This window comes from Cyrtonyx montezumae, unplaced genomic scaffold (genome assembly GCF_038088225.1).
Source record: "Cyrtonyx montezumae isolate F1298 unplaced genomic scaffold, pur_monq_1.0 scaffold_8, whole genome shotgun sequence".
NCBI lineage: Eukaryota > Metazoa > Chordata > Aves > Galliformes > Odontophoridae > Cyrtonyx > Cyrtonyx montezumae.
Window position 1 is genome coordinate 66,860,715 of NW_027072089.1, and position 22,786 is coordinate 66,883,500.

Genomic DNA, 22,786 nt, shown 5'->3' on the forward strand with positions numbered 1-22,786 from the left:
CATTGCTGGCTCACATCCAGCTTGCTGTCCACCAGAACCCCCAGGTATTTTTCAGCAGGGCTATGCTCAATCTTTTCATCTCCCAGCTTGTATTAGCAGTGAGAGTTGCCTCAGCCCAGGTGCAAGACCTTGCACTTGAATCTGTTGAACCTCATGAGGTTCACCTAGGCCCACTGCTCAAGCCTGTCTAGGTCCCTCTGAATGGCATCCCATCCCTCAGGTGTGTCAACCGCATCCCACAGCTTGGTGTCATCAGTGAACTTGCTGAGGGTACACTCAACCCACTGTCGATGTCACTGACAAAGATATTAAAGAGTATCAGACCCAGCACTGATCTCCCTGTGGGACACCACTCATCACTGATCTCCATCCAGACACTGAGCAATTGACCACTGCTCTCTGAACTCAATCCTACAACCTAGTACAGCTTAATCTACTTTTATCAAATGCTATCAGTTGTTTAATCTGCTTCTTCCTTACAAATACACACACTCCAGACTTATTTTTAATTTCTAACTCATTACAAAAATGTAATTTAAAAATGAATGGAGAATTTGTCCCCTTAAATCTAATTTTTTTTTTTAACAATAATTAAATCTTTGAATGTGCACTTGCTTTTCTTAGACACAGTTAAAGGGCAAGAAAACGGAGACTTCATAATTCACAGAGCCAGGAAAGTGCTCTTCTAGTAAAACAGGAGTTACAGTTAATGTTACTTGGTTGGTGATTTGAAAATAATAGCATTGTTATTGAACAAGTATTTTAAAATAAACCTTTATGTTTCCTGATGCTGCTTTTTTTGTTTGTTTGTTTGATTCTTCATTTGTTTTGGTCTATTCTACACATACAACTTGGAATGTTGCCAATATAATTCAAAATCCTGTTATTCAGGGCTTTTGATTATAGCTGGGCTGTACAGGACTTTCAGTGACTTAGATGCAAGTTTAACTTGCAGTAATTCATATCAGTCTTTCTTACTTTGCTACTTTTGACAAATTAAATGATCCCAAGCTCATGAAATGATTAACACTATACAAAAATAACAAAAGAATGATACCATGAACTAAGCCACTAACTGGTGCAGGTAAAGTCATTCTTTCCATAAATCAGCTCTCTACTAAAAAACGGCTTTCAAGAACAGTAGATGAATGTGCATTCTCCAAGGAAGAGCCTGACTCCAGCATGAGTTATAGGGATATGCTATTCAGTCAAGTTAAAGATTAAAAATCATTTTAAACATTTGACAATCAGTTTTGTGGCCTTCTCCTTCAGTCTTCTTTACCTCAGGCAGCCATCCATGCAAACCTGGATTAAGCTAATCCTCAGCACACAGGTCTCTCCATATGGCTCTCCTCTCAGTTCTCACTAAAAGCTCAAAATATGCTCAATTATCAGGTACTTCCTGAGAATATACACATTTAAGAAATATGTGTTTTCAAATGTGCATTTAAAACCAAGAATATGTCACAGATTTATCTGCATATATGGATATATAACTTGCCTGTCCAGCTTCAGTAGTAACAGAAAGTTGGACTTCACCATTAGATTTTAATCGGAATGTTTTAGAGGTGGTCTTTAAAGGCCTGTCTGCTTCTATGAGGTTAAAAAAAAGCCTTCTGACATAGTATAAACTCTACAGAGTTAAACTTCTAAGGGTTTTTCACCACAGCATAACCATATCACTTCCTCATCTGCGTTTCAAAATTCACATCCAGAAAACCCTGAAAACTAAGCTTAACTACACTTAAAAATACACGGACATATGGTTTGTTAACTTTAATTAATGGAATCAAATAAGCATGCATTCATTTATGAAAAACAAAATGCTTTTATGAACTTGTATAATCCCTTCACCACTTAAAAAACAACAACAAACAAACCACAGAGCACTTAAATTCTTTCCAAGGAAAATGTAGGGAAGGAATCAATTGGAACAGCTTTGTATTCAAAATCATCTGTGAAGCATCAAAGTTATGTTTGTTGGCATCTGTGCTCCAGCTGTGGGGTTTGGAGCTTTTTATTTTTTTAATCACGTTCCTTATTCCAGTGAGTAAGTACTTGATTTTGTGCATTTACAGAGCTGGAAAGTGAATTCATCAGGGATTCTTCGTACTCCCACAGCCTTTAATGATGTTTAACTAAAAGAATATGGCAACTTGAAAACTTCACGGGACATCTATCTAACTGGATCTTTGTAAGTGAAAATTCTACAGTGTGAAGCTGGATTAAAAAAGAAATGTCTTGGATATACTCATTAAGCTGTGTAGAGAGAAAAAAATGCCAGCCAACAAACAAAAGCTCCTAAAATCCAAATAATAAAAAAGTTATCTGATGATGATGTTAACTACTTCTTTGACATCTAGGATTCCATTTATGAGCAAGTCCTTATCTTTATTAAGGAGCAATCAGAAATACAAAGTCAGAGACTAGACACCCCTGAAATCAAAGGAAAACTAAGTTGCCCTTTGGATTAGGTCCTGTTTTAGAAGAGACAAGCCATTTAATTTCTGTCCTTCTTCAGAATGATATTTTATTCCATATGGAAGTCACAAAGTGTTGTAGCATTTGTTTATTTGTTTCACTGCTTTCAAAGACTACTGTCTCTGAGTCCTTGATGCTTGACCTTTTTTAGCCAGGATAACCTTATCACGCCAGAAGTGTGGGGGGAGTTTTTCATTTTCTTGTTTTCTTTTGAAGATTAATAAAAATTATTGCCCAGTTCAGAGGTTCCAAAATATCCCCTCACAGGAACACACTTTCTTTGACTACACAGATTAGGTTCCTGCTTCAGGTACCCAAGGTTAAAAAATACAGATTCTGTGAAAAAAAAAAAAAGAAACAACACTGTTTTGGACAACTAGTTCCTTCCAGAGAAACAAAAGAAAAGAAAGATTTTATCTTTGCTGCTTTGTGCTCTCTTGAGAAGTGACTCTACTCAAGAGAAAAGTACGAAGGGACTACTTCCTGAATTTTTCTCTGGAGTATGGAAGAACAAAGACGATAGCTCTGAGTTCAGTACACCTGCTGATGAGGAACCTGAACCAAGGGCATGAACTAGTGCTACAGGGGCAACACAGGCACTGCACTAAAGCAGATAGCAAACGTTTGCTGCCTATCAAGAAATCTGAGAAAGCACATAAAGAAACCAGCAGAGCTAAATAGCAGGGGGGAAAAGATTACTAAAAGCATAAAGTCACTCTTCAAAAAGCTTCATTTGTGGACAAATGAAAAATGAATACAAAGAGTATTGAAATCTGCATATTGTATGTAAAAACACAATGACAGAGGCCAGAAAAGAATTTAAGGAGGAACTTGAAAAATCATAAAAAGCAAAATTCAATCCTATTTAAAACACATTATGGACAGAAAGATTGCTAAAGAATCTATAGGCTCTATATATTATGAAAGCATACAATGGGTACTTAGAAATGGCAAGATCACAGTAAAGAGTATTCATAACTTTTCTGTGCCAAAGATGTTACGTAATCAACACACACACAACAAAAAAAGAACAAAAAACATCACTGAAAAATATAATTAAGGAAAGAGTAACAACTAAACTAGTGGCACAAAGTCTTTTGCTTAAAAGTCCCTTCTCAGCTGAGGCCTGAAAAGTGGTTAATGTGACATCATTTATAAAAGACAGCAGAAACGTCAAAACAGTAAAAAAACAAGTACAACACTTAATTTGGCAAATTATGGGAAATTATAATAAACCATGAAATTAGTGGACACAAGATAAATACAGAAAAGAACTGTTGATTTGGAAAGGACCCTTCAAGGTCATCTAGTCCAACTACCCTGCAATGAACAGGGACACCTAGAGCTAGATTAAGGGTGCTCAGAACCCTACCCATCGTATCTCTGGGCAACCTGTTCCAGTGTATCACCACCCTTACTGTAAAATACTGCTTCCTTAAATCCAATGTTGTTATCCTTTCATGGATAAGAAACACATTAAAAGATAGGAAATGGAAGAGAGGAATACATGGTCAGTTTTCCCCATAGAAGGTGTCCAATATGGTCTGTACTGGGATCTCTGTAGTTAATCACGTTCAACTGGAAGCACTTTAGTACCTAAAATGCCATCTACTTTCAGGAAAACATCCCAGAGGCTTTCTCCAGGGCATATTGCAGGGGAAAAGAAGTAACTAATTAAGAAAGTGCATATGCTGTATCAAGTTGGTACTGTAGGCAGAGTGCAGCTCTAAAAACTGAATATGTCAAGAACTTTCCTGCAAACAGTGAAAGGTGTCTATGTCATCAAATACAAAAGACTGACAATTCATTTTTATCTCTATTCATCTGACTACTTTTTTTTTGCAAAGCCCTTCTATGGCTATGGCAAAGACATACTTTTTTAAGTCTTGAACTTTCATGATTTAAATTTTCCTTTCTTCTCCACATTTTGTCCCACTTGCTTCTCACAGCACAGGAAATTCTCCTTGTACCAACTATTCTTCCTATAGAACTTAAAGTGACATGATTTATTCTTTTCTTGACATCTTTGGACTAACATGGAAGACAGAAATGATTTTACGTTCAAGGCATCTCATATCATTATATTACTTCAGCTATACTGAATTTTATTAAAACAAAGTGGCAAATAAAATGCCAGTCTTTCTGGAAAATGAAAGAGGTGCAACATTTCCCCGACTAATGATTATTAAAAGACTCAATTTTTCACCTTTTCTCAAAATTATGTTTATTTGACCTACAGCCAGGTTTTTGATGGATCAATTCCTGTAATCCATCACTTGTTTTTTTTTCCTTGCAATCTATGTCTTCCATCATTCTTATAGTCTACTGCAAATTGTTAATGCTAGATTTCACTGTATGTCTAATATTACTCTCAGCTGCACACTGCAGAAGTAGATTATATGCACTGATATTAATTATTTTCCTAAGTACTATATAGCCTTTTAAACAAAATATTCATTCTGCCAACCCATCTCACATAAGTGCTTCAATATATGAATAGGGATTCTGAACCAGATTTTCAAGAAGGGATAGGACACAAATTAATTGTTTTTAATACAAAGCTTAGTGATTTTGTGCAGAGTATTATGTGCTCCTACATGAATGAATATGCTAGATTTCTAGTTTTGTAAGCAATATTATGAAAACTAGAAATTTCACACTGAACGTCTTTCATACTTCAAGCAGAGCGAATACATTTCATTTCAGATTAAAGAAGGATTATATGTTTTCTACACAGAGTAACAATAACCAGATACACTCTCTGGGTTTCAGCTGGCCTGTCATTCAAGGCAGTGAAAAGACATTGCTGAGTCAGGCAAAGCCAAGAGCAGATGTGGGGTCTAATGACCAACTCAGATGTTTTTTTTTTATATAGTTTGTATTGCCTCCCATGGGATCTGAATAAGGTCAGCTATGGGAAATGAAAGATTTCCTATCAAGAGGTATATCCACACTATTATTACATTACAAGAGCAACATAAGAAAGAACTACGCATCAGATCTCCCATGTTGCAGATCTGAGCATTATACAAAGTTCTCACATGCACTAACATACAAATGGTCTTTAAAAAAGAATGTAAGAATCTGCCACTGCTTTCACAAAACGATCTTCATGTAAAAAAAGTTAGGTTATTTGTAAGAAAAAGAGCAATCACACAGAAGAGTCTTGTGATGAATATGGCAAGGAGGGGTTGTACTACATGATCTTTAAAGATTCCTGACAAATCAAACCACAGAGATGAAAGTGAATCAGTCCTTGCTTTGAATCTGATAGTTGAAAAATAAAGTTCTAGTCTGAAAAATAAAGTTATATTCTTTTCTCAAAAGAAAAAAAAAAAAGCCAAACAAGAATTGCATTTTGCGGCTGACCTTCTGGACCACTACCAAGCTGCACAGGGATTTCACCAGTTTCAAAGGAAAGACAAATCAACTTCTTCATCTTCACAGGGTTATTAACACTTCTCTGTTCTCTCACATTAGAAATCACTGTGAGTAACAAAGTTAAAGATTTTTGTACTGTAAACTGAAAGAGCTGTTTTCATGTCTTCCACCTTCCAGATGTTTCAAATGATGTAGTAAGTATTATCTTTTGAAAAAAATTCTGCCCTTGAATCTGCAGGATTAATCAATTTACTTTCTGCTGCTCTACTCAGGTATAAAAATATATGCTATGTGATGCTGCCTGCAGTACCACTATGGGTACTACTCGTATCACAATCTCCTTCTGAGATTGTGAAACTATATCCTGCTCAGTAAGCTTTATGGACAAACTATAGATACTTGTAGAAGCAGAACTTAGATTTTCACACATAAAGGATACAATCCCATCTATTGGGGTATTTGGGCCTAAATATATTGTTTCAGTATGGTACAGTAGACTCAGTCACAACATTCTGAAGATACCAAGGAAGTTTATGAAGAAGCACAGCAAATATTTGTGCATTTCTCTTAGATTAGTGAGTATGTTTGTTCAGGATGAATATCAGAGGCTCTGAATAACTTAATACCTTGCATTTGCTTTCTATAGTATTAGCTCAGAAACCTTCCGAGCCAACAATTGAACACGGAAGGGACAGGGAATAAGACCAGGAAAACAAATACAGGTACTTTTGTTAACTCCATCAGTAAATATTCCCAACATTATAAAATAAGATGCCTCAATCTGATGTGATCTGGGATAGAATAGATCTGCCTGGCACTATTATCACTGAAAAGAAAAATTCTACCACATCCTAATAATTAAAAAAATTAAAAATTATTACAATGTTCTGATAGTAAGTAAAACAAAAGCTGGCATAGAAATGTGATTAATTTAGTTAGAGATCCAATTAATTACACTCTGATGGATAAGGACTGCTGTCAATTATCTCAGCTAACAAATCAATCTTGCACCTTCAACAGTTGTTGCAGCATAGTAACTAGGATGTTATCAACACATCTTACTTATTCAGGCTTCACTCATCCCTTAATTTATTAAGGTCAAAGTGAAGAACTCTGAAATAAAACACTGCATTGCATTAACCAACCACTGGGTCAATACATGAATGCACTTTTTGGTATATGAACTAAGTTCACACTGTAGCATTTTAACTGCAGGAGGCTAAGGTTAAAAGAAGCAAAATAAATCAGAGGAACGTTTTTTTTTATAAGCTGTCTCAATACTCACTTAAAAAGACCAACATTGGAAATGCCACTCTTGATCAGACGTTGTTTCTATCGTCAAAGGACAGCACAGAAGTGTAATGCTCAAAGCGAATCTCAGTTGCACGCTTCACAAGCAGAAAAAGATTTTCAATTTTAAACTGTGATTTAATATGCTACCTATTTTTTTTAACCTATTATAAGTCTAATTCATCCTGATATTACACTCTTTGTGCAAGGTTGCTCAGAGTTTTTCAGTTCTGAATATTTAAGCCTCAAAAATTACTTGCAACAAGTTGCAGCATGTAGGAATGCCCTGAGTGGAAATTAATGCCATAACTGGCTTCATGTTTCCTTAAAATATCATCATATTACAGTATAGAAATCTCAGCATTTCCTCTCCAGATTTGCCTTTACTTTACATATTAGCACTTCATACATCAGAACCCTGTACATTCTGATTTATCAGAATCACAGCCTTTGGCTTTCTCTGTAAACATTTGCAAGCTCACTTCTACCACTTTCCTTTGAGAAAATTAAGTGTGTCTATAGAACAGATTTATATAACAGCCCTATTGAACCCTCAATATCATTTCAAATTGACGTGTCATGTACTCTTCTTCCCGTTTTGATTGCAATTGTGCAATGACGTAAGGTTGTTGCTGAGCTACCTGGAGTAAAATGAAGGTTTTTGCAAGTTTACAATGACAGCTTTGTGATAGAGGAGACCTCTAAAATCTGTAGTTGAAATCATAACATGATCCAGTCACTTCAGTCTTTGATCCAAATGAGTCAGATGCATTCAGCTTCAAAATAAGCTTCACTTTGAAGACAAGTTGACAGCAGTGATGGAGAAAACAGCATGACTTGCAATCTGATCTCAACTTGCTTCAGTCTGGACAGTTACAGTCTTCCATTGGGAAGACATTCCCATATGGGAATCTCTAGACTACCTTTTTTTTTGTTCATTGGAAATACCTTGCTAAAGCTTCCTAAATGCTGAAATCAAAACTGTATTTTTCATAGCCACATAACCTTTCAGACTTTATTATGAACATCTTGTGCACCAGGGTTATCCACCTGTCCTGTTCTTCACTATCTTCCAAAATGAGAGCAAGTGTCTTTTGAGACTCCATGAATTCAGAATGCTGATACAACTCATCTCACTACCCCTACTTAAGCCTTCAGAGATTTCTAGTGACTCCTGTGTAACATGCAAATCAACCTTTGTGCAGATGACGCCTTCCAACTTCAGGATGCCAGCAAATGTAATCCACTTTTGTCTGCCAATATTACTAAGAAAAAAAAAATCATTAAAATCTGTCCCAAGTTTGTTCCTTCAGGAGACTTACTGTAATCTCTCATTAATCTGACACTTCTTCTGCCCTGACAACCCCTTACTATGTCCAGCTGGATACACCTTTTAGCTTCTACACCTTCTTGCTAGAAGTATACAACTTCAGTGATCATCTTTATCATACAACAAATCTAAAACTACATACACTGTAGCTGCTGCATACTGATTGTAAAAACAAAACAAAACAACAACAACAAAAAAACACAACACAGCAGTTATCTTCTTGGGGGAAAATATTACGAAAATATGAAGTGCTCTACTTTAGTAATGTCTTCATGAACTTATCTCCACTTTACATTCTATATCTTAATACTTTTATACTCAGAAGTTATTTGGCAATTTAAAAATCATAGATCAAGTGAAACAGCCTCTCTCCACCTGTATTAACATTTTCTTTTTCCTGAATTTAGATACATTTTTCTCTGGGGATTGATACCTTTTTCTTTCTTAAACAAGCAAACAAATAGCAATTTAAAAACAAACAAACATACTAAATACAGCTCTAATCTTTCCAACATTCCAGAATGGGGATTATTGTGTTCATCCTTTTTCACCAAAGACAAATAACACAACATAGAAATCTATACTGGATTACATTTACTACATATAAATTGCTGCGTTTTTATAGCGTGGTAATTACTATGACTGATAGCAATATTTTGAATTTTATCCAGGTGCTTCTAGGGGTCATGAAGGGTTATTCTGCATGACCACACTGTGCATAGTTTTTATCACACCATTTACTGTCTTTTTGGCACTTGACACTGCTTGCAACTGAAGAAAGGACCCTTAGTGGGGAATAACACCCCGACATAGCACAGAAAATACCAAATGTGTTACTAGATTGCTACCTCATGTGTACTGCTCCCATGACTGCTAGATGGTGGATAGGAAGATACCTTCTCCTTGCAGATATTGGTAGAAATACAGTCACACCTATTCCTTTTTGGTCTTAAATTTCCTCAAAATTCTTTTCAGTTGCCACATATCTTCTCCTTTCCCCAAGTCTGTTGAAATCTCTTTATATAATTATTTTTACAATTCTCTCTGCGATGTCAATTTTAACTTTATGGAAATACCTTTTGTGTATCAAAGAAAACTACAGTATACAAGTTTAGTAAGTAGTTCCATCAACACTGAAATTAATGACACTTGATTTCCTGCAAGTTTACTTCTCAAGACTTGGAATTTTTTCCTTAACCATCTCATTTCTCCTCACCATATCTCCTCCCAGTAGAACTTGGTGGTACTATGTCTAAAATTAAGATGCATGCAGTGGCTAGGGAATGGCTAACATGTACGCACATTATTACATGATGTAACCTGGAACAGATATGGGACTCAGTGGCAGCCCTGCCTCTGAAGTTGGGAATGAATGTGAGTTTTTGTCCTATAATTAACATTTTTCATGCAACTTGTTGAAATTTCATATTGTTAACATATGATTGCCCTCCAAATCAAACATTTCATTACTTATGGATAGATGAATTCTCACTGAACAATATGATCTTGTAAGCCTTATTACTTGATGAGACTAAGCTAAAACCATGTCATCTACTTCTTGTTTTGAGTTTTAGCCTGTAATGACAGAGTTATGGGACACTTCCCAGAGATAACTGAATGTTTGTAGCTGCATAGTAATGAAAAATCTCAAGCTGGATGAAGCATGAGTCACCAGAAATTATCCTTCAGGTTCAGAATTACTCATTAATTCATTCTGTCATTAATGCAGCACAAAACTTCAGCACCTCACGTCCCTTATTCCTTAATAACTGCATTTTTCTTTCCCATTTATATTCACAAATGAGCCTAGTTAAAGGGAAACAGAAGTTTACATCTTGAAATGCTGAGCATTTGGAGAGTTGGGCAGAGATTGAAGGAGTTTTCAAACACTTTTTCCTTGTGTGGTTATCAGACACAATAATGATCACAATTCAAACAAAGCCTCTAATGGCCAGGTGCAATGTATTCATCTGAGTTACAATAACAAAGACTATATCTTCAGCACGGAAGCTGCTGAAAACTATAAAAGATAGCAAAAATTATCACAGGACACAGGCTTTTAGGAAACATCATAGGAAATTCTGGACATACTAAATGAAGTCTCCTTTCACTGATCAATAAGAGTATCCACATGGATAAAACATTTGGCTATTACCTGACCTTGAGGAATGTGCAGACCATTGCGTACATCCAAACACTTGGGAAAGCTTATGCACAGTTACAGTGTAATTTGTTTCTTATGGTACTTTAAATTAGACTTGGCCTTCTGGCTCCAACACATATCATCTATATCACAGACACTCATCTCTTCAAGGGCAAAGCTGTTCAGTGTGAGAACACTCATACAGGACAACACATCTCACTTGGTTTGAAAAGAAATTTGAAATCAATTAGAATTGTTCCATAAAAGAAAATATCATATGTGAGTGAGAATGTTATAGAGGAGAGAACTACAGTCACTGCCAATCATCATAGGTTGTACCGAATTGGATGCACCGATTTCATACTGAATTAAGTGGAGTTTTGACAGTTTTTCAGAGATTTATTTTTCAGCTTTAAATAACTTTTAAAGTTACAGGCTTCTCAAAAAAGAGATACTTTGTGCTGCTTTACTTTAAGCAAGAAAGTAAACAATGTGCATTTTAGCCTCATCAAAGTTAAATAAAGCAAATAAACAGCAAAGTGATTGTTGGAATTGTAGTTAACTGCCTTGAATGCCCCACATTTACATACACATAGGTTGCTCTGAAACTAATGAAACCTATTTATTTCCGTGGAAACTACAACAGATAAAAGAAAAACACAACGATACTATTTGATAGAGCAAATTCTCACCTATAAGAAAATTGTTTTTCAATAGCCACCACCATTTGTTATACATTTTTTCCAGCCACAAACAAGAGCCTGTGCTCATAAAAATCAGCACCAACAGAGATGACCAGCAGTTTCCGTCACCACTGCTGAAACACACCATACACTGTCTCACTGTGCTCACATTGATCTCCAGAAATATTCAACAAGTGCTGGTGAATGTCAATGGGTGCAATTTTTTCCACATTGAGGAATTCAATGTCACACCTTTGCTTCATCCACACTTTCATGCAAAAACGTCATTTTGTCAGTCCCTCTGGTCACACGGCAACAGAATGTAATGGAATATTTGTGGGAATATTCAACCTCTACTGCCATACCAACAATTGCTTCTAACTTCCTGGGTCAACATCATGAAACAGGAAGCATTACTTTCAGAGTAGTCCTTGTATACACAAAACTTTTCATCAGTTTACCTTTTAATATGCAAGGCTGATAACTCTTAACTGACAAAGCTGGGCTCCACAACAACTACCACTACTCAATGTGTCAGTATTTTCTGAACCTATTTTTTGTTATTTTGGGGTTTTGTTTTTCCCCCTTTTAATTACATGACATTGCTTATAATTGCAACCACACTTATCATAATCAGAAGGTAAATTGAACTTTACTGAACATTCAAAACACATAAGAAGCAGTAAATACTCACTGAAGTTAACATAATAGAAATTAGCATGATATAGTCAAATGCCATAGAAAAAGAACAACCTTTATGCTTCATGCTTCTGAGTGTGTATTTTCTGTTTTTCCAATAGATAATGGATTATTTGTCTCAAGTCTGAGAGGTCAAAGTGAAACTTAAAAAAAACATTAAAAAGCATAATGAAAATATTTTTTTGTTTTTGCAAGACTGGGTATTTGAAGTCAGTTTTGGGATGTAGAAAATATTTTAAAGGCAGTGTGGGACTTTTCTGATGGACAAAGTACTTCTGAAAACCATCCATCTTCAAAATCCCTTTAAATCTTAATGAAAGAAAAATTTTCTAAATTTCTAAAATTTGTTTTCCAAGACATTTTTTTCTTCTTCTTCAATAACTGAAACTTTGGAATACAGAGAACTTTTGTTCCCCAAGTTTTGTTCTCAGTACGCTTCTGGAACATTAAAATAATAATAAAAAATATATTAACACAACACTAGCAACTACGTATAAGAAATAAACAACATTCTCTCATTCTTTTATTTCACAGAAAAATCTGTGAAAAACGGGAAAAATATGGAAAGCGTATGTTCTTTACCAGACTTCCATTACAACAATAAAATTAATCCATATGTTAGCATAACTGAAATGACAAATACACCTAAAGTATGTCACCCAATTTGAGCCTCAGATTAGATTTCTTATTCTAATAATTCTCAGAATAAGTTATTTTTTAATACTGACCTGGGGCAAATTGAACTCAGATTATGCTTCTCAGGGGAAAAGAAGTTCGTTCTGAAACAAATGTACAATTTACCCAAGTGTGCTGTAAAATCTAAAGAGATTTGTCCTCTGAGTCACATTAACTCAGTCCACAGAATTCCATAGTGCTTTCTCTAGCACATATATCACCTGAATACATTAGAGTAATACTTGTTTTGTCATCTACCTTATTTTTCTATTACCTGACTCTGTCTGCTCTTAAATTGGGCCGTGACAGCCTTTTCTCTTATTAGACAATTTCCATTTTGTACCAACTTTGATTTACATAAAAATCTTGATGGGATCTTTATGGCTCCAGATTTTTATTTCAAGCTTCATTTTTTTGACCTTTAGGATTCTCTGTGGTCTTGTTCTTTGATACTATAAAAATTTATGGTCTTCTATATTTATTGTAAATGCTTTTGATCCTGGTCAGCTATTTTCATGTACTAAGTAAACCTCTGTGAGAGATGCATCTTTAAAATACCATCATGTTTTTCTATCTCTGAATTATTTGTATGCATCAAAAGGTTCATGATTATTTTATAAGATGTTAAGTTTGCAATAACTGCAAGGAACTCTATCAAGTTCTAACAAAAGATACCCAATTATCTTGGTTCATTTCTGCTATAAGAGATAAAGCCAAGGAACGGGCTGATGAGAAACATGCATAAAGCAAAACACAAGCAGTAGCCACCTGCTGTGCTATTACAACAAAGCTAAAAAGGAGAGAAAATGCTGAGTTAAAATTATGTAGTAGAAATCTGTGGACACAGACAGTAGCCATGGATATGGTAAAAGCAGCAAAATGAGAACAGCTAAATAGATTAGGCTTGTCTGTACTGCAGATGCACAGACTGGTCTCACATTGGGAAACAAGATGTATGTACTACCACAGCATAAAATCTGGTCTCCTGATACTGCTGGCAAACAAGCTGTAGGCTTTCTTTCTTAAGGAAACAGTATTTCTTTTTAACTCCCACCCTGTCATTGAAAAACTATTCTAAAAACAAAGGATCATTGTAGTTGAGTCCAAAGACAGCATTCAGTCCTCCCTATACCTCTGATGCATCAGTTTCTTTTCATTTCAAGATGAAATGAAGTCTAATGTTGTTATAATCATCTTAAATGATATGCCCTCATCTGTCTCTACATGCTTCTTTCCTGCTTTTTATGAATATGAGTCTTGACTATAAGACAGCAGGCTCTAAGCAATACAGCTGCAGAAGATCAATGACAACTTGTGCTATTTGAGAATTCATCCTTACTAAGAGTAAACAAGAAACCTGGAGCGCTTTCTTTTATATTAAAGCTATCATCTCATCATTGAAAATGAAGAGGACTAGGTATTTTAAGTCCTTGGATCTATTTTCAGATATGCCTTTAATTCACTTGGAGAAATCCTGGCTCAGAGCATCTTTTACTCCAGATCTGATATCCAGTAAGCAGTGTACAATACTACTACCACTTTCACTGTAAGTCTTACTGAGATTATTTAGGTATCCATGTTCTCTGAGATGCAAAAAAAAAAAAAAATTTTACAAACGAAACTCAGAAAATATTTTCTACCACATAAGTTTGTACCTTTATTACATCTATTAAAGATGGGAAAATGGTAATAACAGGGCAAAAATAATTTCTTTATTAACTGTGGTAAATATCCGTAATTTTATTTTTCTTAGAGGACACGCTCTAATACCAAAACAAAATGGTTGAAGTAAAAGAAACTGATGAATCAATAGGTTTTAATTTTACTGCTCTTACTTCATTAGAATTTTATTAATATGAATATTTGATTCATACAACAATTATAAGAAGTCATAAAAGTATTTCTGATTGCTTTTTCCTACGTTAATGAAAAAAAATCTCTTAGGAATAATACAGAAGTAATAAAGTAGTTCTCAAGATACACCTATCCACAAAGTCCCACAATGGCTACAAAACCTTTAACTCAAAACAGGTTTATTTCCAGGTTCAAGTTCACCGAGCCTTAAACAAAAGACTGACTTTACAAGTAGAGTACTTTTCTCACAGGAACACCAGGGCTTATAACAGGTTTCTACTTTAGGTTGGTTTCCATTGGTACCTAAGTAGAAGCGAATGCTTTTCTGAACAACCAAACATCCACAGATGCACTGGTAACTGTTTTGTCACACCAAATACATAAATTATAAATCCTAGTAACAATAATCTCAAAGCACTTATAGTTACAACATTTTTACAAGAAGATTTTCTATTTTCTTCATGCAGCTTCCGAAGAAAATCAGTGACACATTTTTCATTACAGTCTATGAGAAAATTGTTCACAGAACAAAATAATTCTTTCCTGCATGAGGACTAAGATGGGATAAACAGGAATGATTGAGACAGAAAACTTTAAAACTGTGTACTTTTCTTTGTTCTCCAACCTTTGAAAGTTTAATAAAAGATCCAATCCATATGTTTGATTTTTTTGTGTGTGTAACATCAGGGGGGAAACTATTTTTTTTGAAAAATGTTTATAAATTATTTGGTTAATTCTTATAGTTCAGCTGAAACACAAGAACAAACCTGCTGAATGTTTTCAATTTTCTGAAAATTCAATTTTAACACCAGAATGAATATTAAAGAGAGAATAAACTCTGGGAAAATACACACAAAAAATCTCTAAATTAAGAAAGCTAATAAATGATTCTTTTGTACTGAATTACTGCCAGACTAGCAAGTAGTCCATGACAAACCACAGAATTAATTGACTCTTTGAAATTAAAGCATGTAAAAATTGGTTTAATATATGGAAAAAAAAGAGTTTTTCTTTTGCGTATTTAGCTTTCTGGAACAAAGCTCATTACATATTTCTAAGCATGCAACATTAGGTCTGGCCATTAAACACTACATGGCTAAAACAGAACTGCCAGCTTTCCTCTGGGTCGTGCTTATTTTCAGTCACTGGGGAGATTAACAATACCCTCTGTCATTCAGCAGTAGTATCTATCTCCTGCAGTTTCACCCACTTCAAATTTTCACCCCAGTTATGCTTTCTACATGATATTCCCTTCAGTGACAATCCATCACTGGAATTTAATTTAGATGCAATACAAAATAGCACTGCAAGGTTCATCTACTGATACTCACCTACATGTGCTAAGATTTTCCTTTAGTTTCTAATGGTCCAGCAACAAAATCCTTTCCTTTAGCTTTGACAGTATTATCCATTCAGCAATATCCACACCAAGGTTATTTTCCGACTATACTGCAGTGAACATGTCACCCTGCTCACCGTGTACTGCTGCTGGGTTTCCCTCACCCTTGCTCTGCTACATACCATCTCATCACCTTTAAGAAGGTAACGTTCCATTTTGATGTATTCATTTCATGAAATGTAATATCTATGCTTATTCAGACATAAGAAGAAAACCCTATACATCTTTCCCATGTTTGTCTTCATGAACAAGCCATCCACAATGTATTTCTATTCATTTACAATTGTCCTACAGTAGCTTTGAAACTTGGCAGCTGTTAGGCTACTGTCATGGTAAGATCACTGTCACTACTCAGGTTTACTTCAGCACTTGCTGGTGGTTTCATGTAATCTGTATTCACTTCCTGTCTTAGTACTTCTTTAGATTTTAAACTTATCGTTCTTTACTGCACAGGACCTGAGAAACCAGAGCCTTGAGTTCATTGCAAGAGTTCCTATGTACTCTGGCAATAAAAATAAAAAATGCTATAAACGTGCCAAGGACACATTCCTTATCTGCACCAATCTTGCCTCAGGAAGCCCATATTCTAAATGATATTGTATAAAAACTCAATGATATATATTTCTCTGATAAACTGTAAGAATTTCAACACATTTGAGCAACACAGAGATAAATCCATTCTAGTAACTCACGTGAGAGCTACAGCATATGGGTGCAAACACATCTACTGAAGAGCAAGCTGAGAATAACTTACCACACTGCAGCCAGGACAGTCGGGACCATTTTCACATGTCCTCCGTCGAGCCTGAATCCCTCCTCCACACTGAGCAGTGCAGCGTTCCCACGGACCCCAGCCTGTCCAAAAAACATGAGGTGGGCACAACAAATGCTCATTGCAGTACCTGTGAGAAGAAGCAAACAAGGAGAAAAAGATCTGTTCATTATCAAGACAGCACCTTCCCCACGTTGCTCATTTGATGATTCAGATAGAGGTTTTTACAAGCAAATAGTTGATATAATGATTCCCTCTCTATTCATGAAACATTGAGCTAACAATAGTCACACTGCATGGGGTTTAAACATTTGCTGAAGCTTTTGTTTACTTTATTCAGAGCCTTTATACAGTCTGTGTGAAACAACCATGCCATTGCACATAAACAATGTTGGCAACTACATTAATAATAACAATTGTGGCTCTTTGTCTGGAGGAGAAGTGAGTCAGACAGATGAAAGGCAAGCATTTATGCAGACAGTATTTTATCTTACTAGATAAGCACTGATCAGGACTCATCTCTCTCCTCTTCAGAGAGCTCACCTTCCTTTTCTTTTCTATAGTGTCTCTGCTTTTATGGGTAAAATAAAATCTGAAACATTGATTCCAGGCACACAGAACTGTGCTGTTTTGATAGTGTTACTACTTCAGCTTTTAAATGATGTTTTTAGCTATTATAATCCTTGAAGGATTTTCCAGCAGACTACAAACTGATTCAGGGGGATACCAGAAAAAAACAACTCAAAAACCTCAATGTTTATGAATCTGCTATCTCAGAATGCTTCTGTGTACAATTTGGGTAAATGTTTTTTCAATCTTGCTTGCGTGTGAAGTATCTTTTCTCTTTTTCTCCCTGTATGTTCATTATTTGAAATTTACAGTTCACATTATGCTACGTATTTCTAAACATGCAGATGAATTTTCTGTGACTGGGTATTCCTCCCCCAAAACTCAAATAGCTACATGTATATCATATGTACTTGTTTATGGGAATATTTGTGATATTCTTGTACATAAGTTCATCTCTGTGATCATTTGTTGAGAATGTGTACCCAATGAAATATATGTGCAACATCACCATTTATTTATTCAAATGAGTACATATTTTGCATAATTTAATTAGTTTTTAATGGAGATGTGTTAAATTAATTTGGGATACACAAACGGGATTAAGCAAGTCTGCCATGAAATGTACAATTACTGATATTCAGCCACCCAAAAATTGAAACTAAGGGTGGAATTAATCTCACCATAAAATAGACACATGCTATGTAGCTCTCTAGAAATGAAGTAGTAATTATTTTAAAAGTAGTAATCATTTTAAAAACATGATTTATGGCACTGTAATGCAAAGGTCACAGAAATACAGTACTCAGTATATTGATTTCTCTCCATTAACTATAAAGGTTGTGCAGGAGATTAATATCTATGCTTTTATACAGTCAATGGAAAATATGTTGATGCAAAGTACAGAGCTAGAATGATTCATTTGATCAAATTTAGGAATATTAACTAGAGTGAGACATATTACTCTGTTCTCCACTGCTCGTACTGACTAGGTTTCCACAGAACATAGTGGAAGTTCAGCATAAACACACTGCGGGCACTTGAAGTCAGGTGTGACAGATCTCACTTAGATGAAATTTCTGACACTACACAGTGGCTTCTGTAATGCCATTGTGCTGTATCACCTGCTGTCAAGTGGAAGACTGAAATTAAGTCTAAAAACTGACTCAGGAAGATCCTCAAATGCTGGCAATTCTGCTAACCAACACTACTTAAGCATCCAGTTGAAACTAAAAATGAAACTGAAAAAAGCCCTAATATGCCCATGTAAATACTTAACTTCAGGGGGAAAAAATAACATAATCTGAACTGACTGTTAATTTTATATTTTTTTCAGAAAAGGAAAAAACAAACAAATAAACAATGAAACCACAGCGTAAAGGTTGATTTTTATTTTTATTTTTCTTCAAGCCAGCCAACCTCTGAAAACATACCTGATGACATCCCTGCAATTGATCTTTGAGTGCTGTCCCATAGCAAGGAGCTTTGAGTCAAGCTTCATTATATTTCTTTTTGGCTGCATTTCAAGTCACTCAGTAACCTTTTTTTTTCCCTTTTGCTCTTTCTTCCCCTCTTAATTTTGTTCTCAGGACCCACAGGGCTAACATTTTATAGTAATTCAACAAAAGATCTGTGAAACCACTGCCCTCTCCCCTAATCCCATCTCTAACTGCAATGAGGTCAGAAGGAAGAACAGCCTAGAGAAATGTGAGTTTTATACAGTGACCTTCCCATTTTCTCTTAGAGTGAATCCAAGTTTAAATTTCCTAATAAAGGAATTGTCATACTGGGGGAAAGAAGAGCATCCCCTGTCTAGATACATCCAGAACCACTAGGGTCCTAGAGTAACTCATGGTTTTTACTCCAGACAATTCTAGTACAACTGGAATTTATTTCAATTATTTATTTCAATGCTACAAAAAGTCAAATTATTTCAGTGTTGTCATGCATCACTGACTAAAACAGGTTAACTATAGGATAATTACAAATGGTTTTTTATTCAACAAAGAGATTCTATTTAGACATATAATTCTTAATTTTGAACAGTATCACACTAACATGTATTTAAGGAAAACAAACTAATCATAATCATTGTTCACCCATCCATATGCAATACTATTATATGGTAAGTACTCCCAGTTTGCAGCTGCTGACTTAACAGGGAGCACAGACTGTGCTGAAATTGATGGGAATGCTTTAATTGAAGGCAGACATATGACACATGCACATGCCTTTCTGGAAGGAAATTGCTGAATCAACAAAAATCCCCTCCCAGGAGGCCACTGAAGGTGGTGGGGGCTGAGGCATATGCTCTCAGGGAATTCTGTGGAGGAGGAGTGAACAGAGAAGCTGAGAAGCATGGGAGCACACACTTCCCAGCAGGAAGGGCAACCATGGAGGCAATGGAAAACCCAAGGCCCCTTGTGTTTGATATGCTCTGCTAAAGAAGATCGAGCTTGTTTGTACTGCTGTACAGAAATACGCAGACCTACAATCAAGAAACACTTGACTCTCAATCATTCCTCCTTCTGGAAAAAGTTGAGAGATTTGACTACCTGCTGACAACTGTGTTCAAAGTAAAAGGTGACAATACCTACTGCTTCTAATCTTGTACATAAGAACATTTCCAGAATTTTCAGATGTTTACTCCTTAACTACAACCAATCCATTTTTCTAATCCTGATTTGCTTTGCCTTTTTCTTTTTCCCTTTGTAATGGAATAAGACTACAGTCACTGGAAGCAATGGATTCTCATTCTAATATCACTCATTTCTGCACAGAAAAGAGGGAAACCAAAGGACTTAAGGAGCCTGTACCTAGTGCATCTTCCTCATAAAGGATAAGAAAAATATTTTCTCTTACTGGCAAAGTCAAGAAAGGACACTACAGAGTTTATAATCTAAAATCTTGAGTTTTCCAAGAGCTTAATGAGTATTCTACACAGAGGAGAAAACAACAACAACAAGAAGCAGAAATTTTTAAGGCCCTAGTGAATTAATGTGGACATCTTCAATCTTGAACTTAAATACAGTGTTAAAATTCTATCAATAATCTGTTAAAATTCTATATCCCTTTCCATATTCTATCCAAGCACACACCAGCTGAACTTCTGACCTATTTCTACAAGGTGAATTGGCTTTGTAATCCAAGTATTTGCTGCTATCTTTTGAGTGTTTTCCACTCCTCCACCCTTAAGCAACACAGCTTACACAAACTTAACCTATTTGCAAAATTTAAAATTGGTAAATATTCCCACTGATTTCAAGGGAAAGACCAGCAAGCACAGATCTATCTGATATATTAGGTATTGTAGGATCTCAGCTTTCATGAGGTTAAACAAGCATAGCCTAGTCAGACATTTACCCCTTAAAGCATGAACAAATATTATCAAACTGAATATTCATTCACATCTGTAGAAGAATTAACCTCAACAATGCACTGCCTTTTTTGTGTTTAGTTTTTATGGAATTCTGTTTCTGCTGGGAACTGTGTTTGTTGAAAAGCAGTTGCAAAACGTTGCACAATGTTAACTGTGAAAAGTGAATTTCATATTTAAGCTTCTTAAACGTGTGAGGGATACATGAATATATGCTTTAATAAAGACAAAAGCACAATTTGTTAATCATTTACTACTAATTTTTACTAAGTCTACACATTTTTTCACTTTACTCATGGGCTAGGGCCATTAAGAAAGTAAAATGTTAGGCTATTTATATACTATCATTGAGAAAATCTGAGATGCTGCTGATTGGTATACCCTAGATGCAAAAAACAAGCTAAACATTTCTTATGAACTACTAAATATGGACTATTTACTCAGTCTGCCTAAATGTTTTAGGTCCAGTTCTCAAGTGCTCAGTGTCCATGCAGTGCAGAGGCACTAGAGGGAAGCAGTGAATTATGACTATTATAAATTCTAGTGCTCCATAACTCCATAACAGCTCAAAACTCTCCACAAACTGTTAGAACTTCAGAGGCATCAAAAAGCCATAATGGCCCCGGTCAATCTCTTCTGGGGCCTCTTTCTACACCTAACAGGCCCAGGAGTTGTATTATTCCAACAGTACCTTGAGCATTGCTGGAGGGGTGCTTTGCTTGATGCCTGGCCCACCATGGAGCTCCCTTCTTCAGATCTCAACATGTGGGCTGGTTTCTGACCTTGGTGCTACAGACCTGCCTGGTAACCAACAGATGCAGCCTGTAGTTTGGATTCCCAGACAGATTTCAGACCTGCCTCAGCATAACGATACCACCCATCATCTAGAAACTGGCCTCCATCTCCAGGCTTGCTGTGGATGGTAGGATGGGCCCTGGCTGAAAAGTTTCCCAGGACTCTGCTTTTTATTGCTTTGAAAAGATTGGTCCAAGTTCTTGGCTTGACGATTGCATACTGATCATAATCACGATTGATCATAATCACGAGAAATTAGCACTATGGCACTTTCTTCCTCCAGAAAATTTGCTTTAGAAATGATATGACAGAACACTCTAACAAAACAAATCTTGAAATAAAACATATATAGAAGTATCAGCATACTGAAGCATCATATATAGCCTAAAGAAAATCTGAGTCAAGACAGAAAAATTAGCTGTGGGTGAGCTAGTAAATGAGAGGAGGGTAGATATGGCAATGCAGGGCTGGTGGGAGCGGGGGTTGTTTCAAGGAGAAAAGAAACAGTGACAAAGGAACTGTGTAGAAAAAGGCACCCTGTAGTACATTCCAGATTACTGCTGAACAAGATGACAGGGAAAGGACAAGTAAATTGCAGGCTACAAAAGCAGAGCAATGTAAGATCTCTGTTTCTTTAGAACAACTACACACCAAATTTCAGTCCTTCTGAGTTATTATTTAATTCATTTTAAGTATCACTTCCCATTTTGTAACTGCTTTTTCAATGTATCCATTGTCCTAACACTGGACATTTATTTTATAATCAGATAAGTATTTATCATGTCTTTCTGTATTTCTCTGAAACGCCATACTAGACTTTTAATCAATGCTAAAATTAAAACAAACAATGTCTATTAACATTCATGTCCATCACCAAAAAGTCTATTCAAACTAAACTCTTGTTTTCTATGCTCAGTCTTATTGTGTCCTGCCCTGGACTGAACTCTCAGTTCAAGAAAATCTATTATTCATGCTGGAACAAATCTATGTAACAGCAGACATAATTTTACATTTGGTGGACAGTTTTTAGGTTCAGCAATCTTTTTTCAGAAAACAACTTCCAAAATAACAAAATGCTCTCCCCTATGATGAAATGGTAAATATTCATGGCTTTGAAAAAGCAAGTATTCACATGTTCTACAATACTGGCCCTTTACATTTAGAATTAGAAAGACCCTGATCTCATGTTAATACATAAATTTGAGAGGCAACTTCCCTTCACTAGAATCTTTTCATCTGAGGAAATGCCAGAATGAGTGTTTAATTAAATCTCCTGTCACCGTAAAGGTTACTGAATCTTATTTTGATCTGACAGCAGTACAGGATACACAACCATCCCTT

At 35.7% G+C, this 22,786-nt stretch overlaps 1 protein-coding gene across 2 annotated transcripts in view; it reads right to left on the minus strand.

Moving 5' to 3' along the window:
• The window catches only part of SEMA5A (semaphorin 5A), a 311,498-nt gene that overhangs the window by 49,714 nt on the left and 238,998 nt on the right, over nt 1-22,786 (minus strand). For both annotated transcript variants that reach the window (XM_065752815.1, XM_065752816.1), the window contains exon 16: nt 16,690-16,837. In XM_065752815.1, coding sequence (XP_065608887.1) covers nt 16,690-16,837 — 148 coding nt within the window. The remainder of the gene's footprint in view (nt 1-16,689; nt 16,838-22,786) is intronic.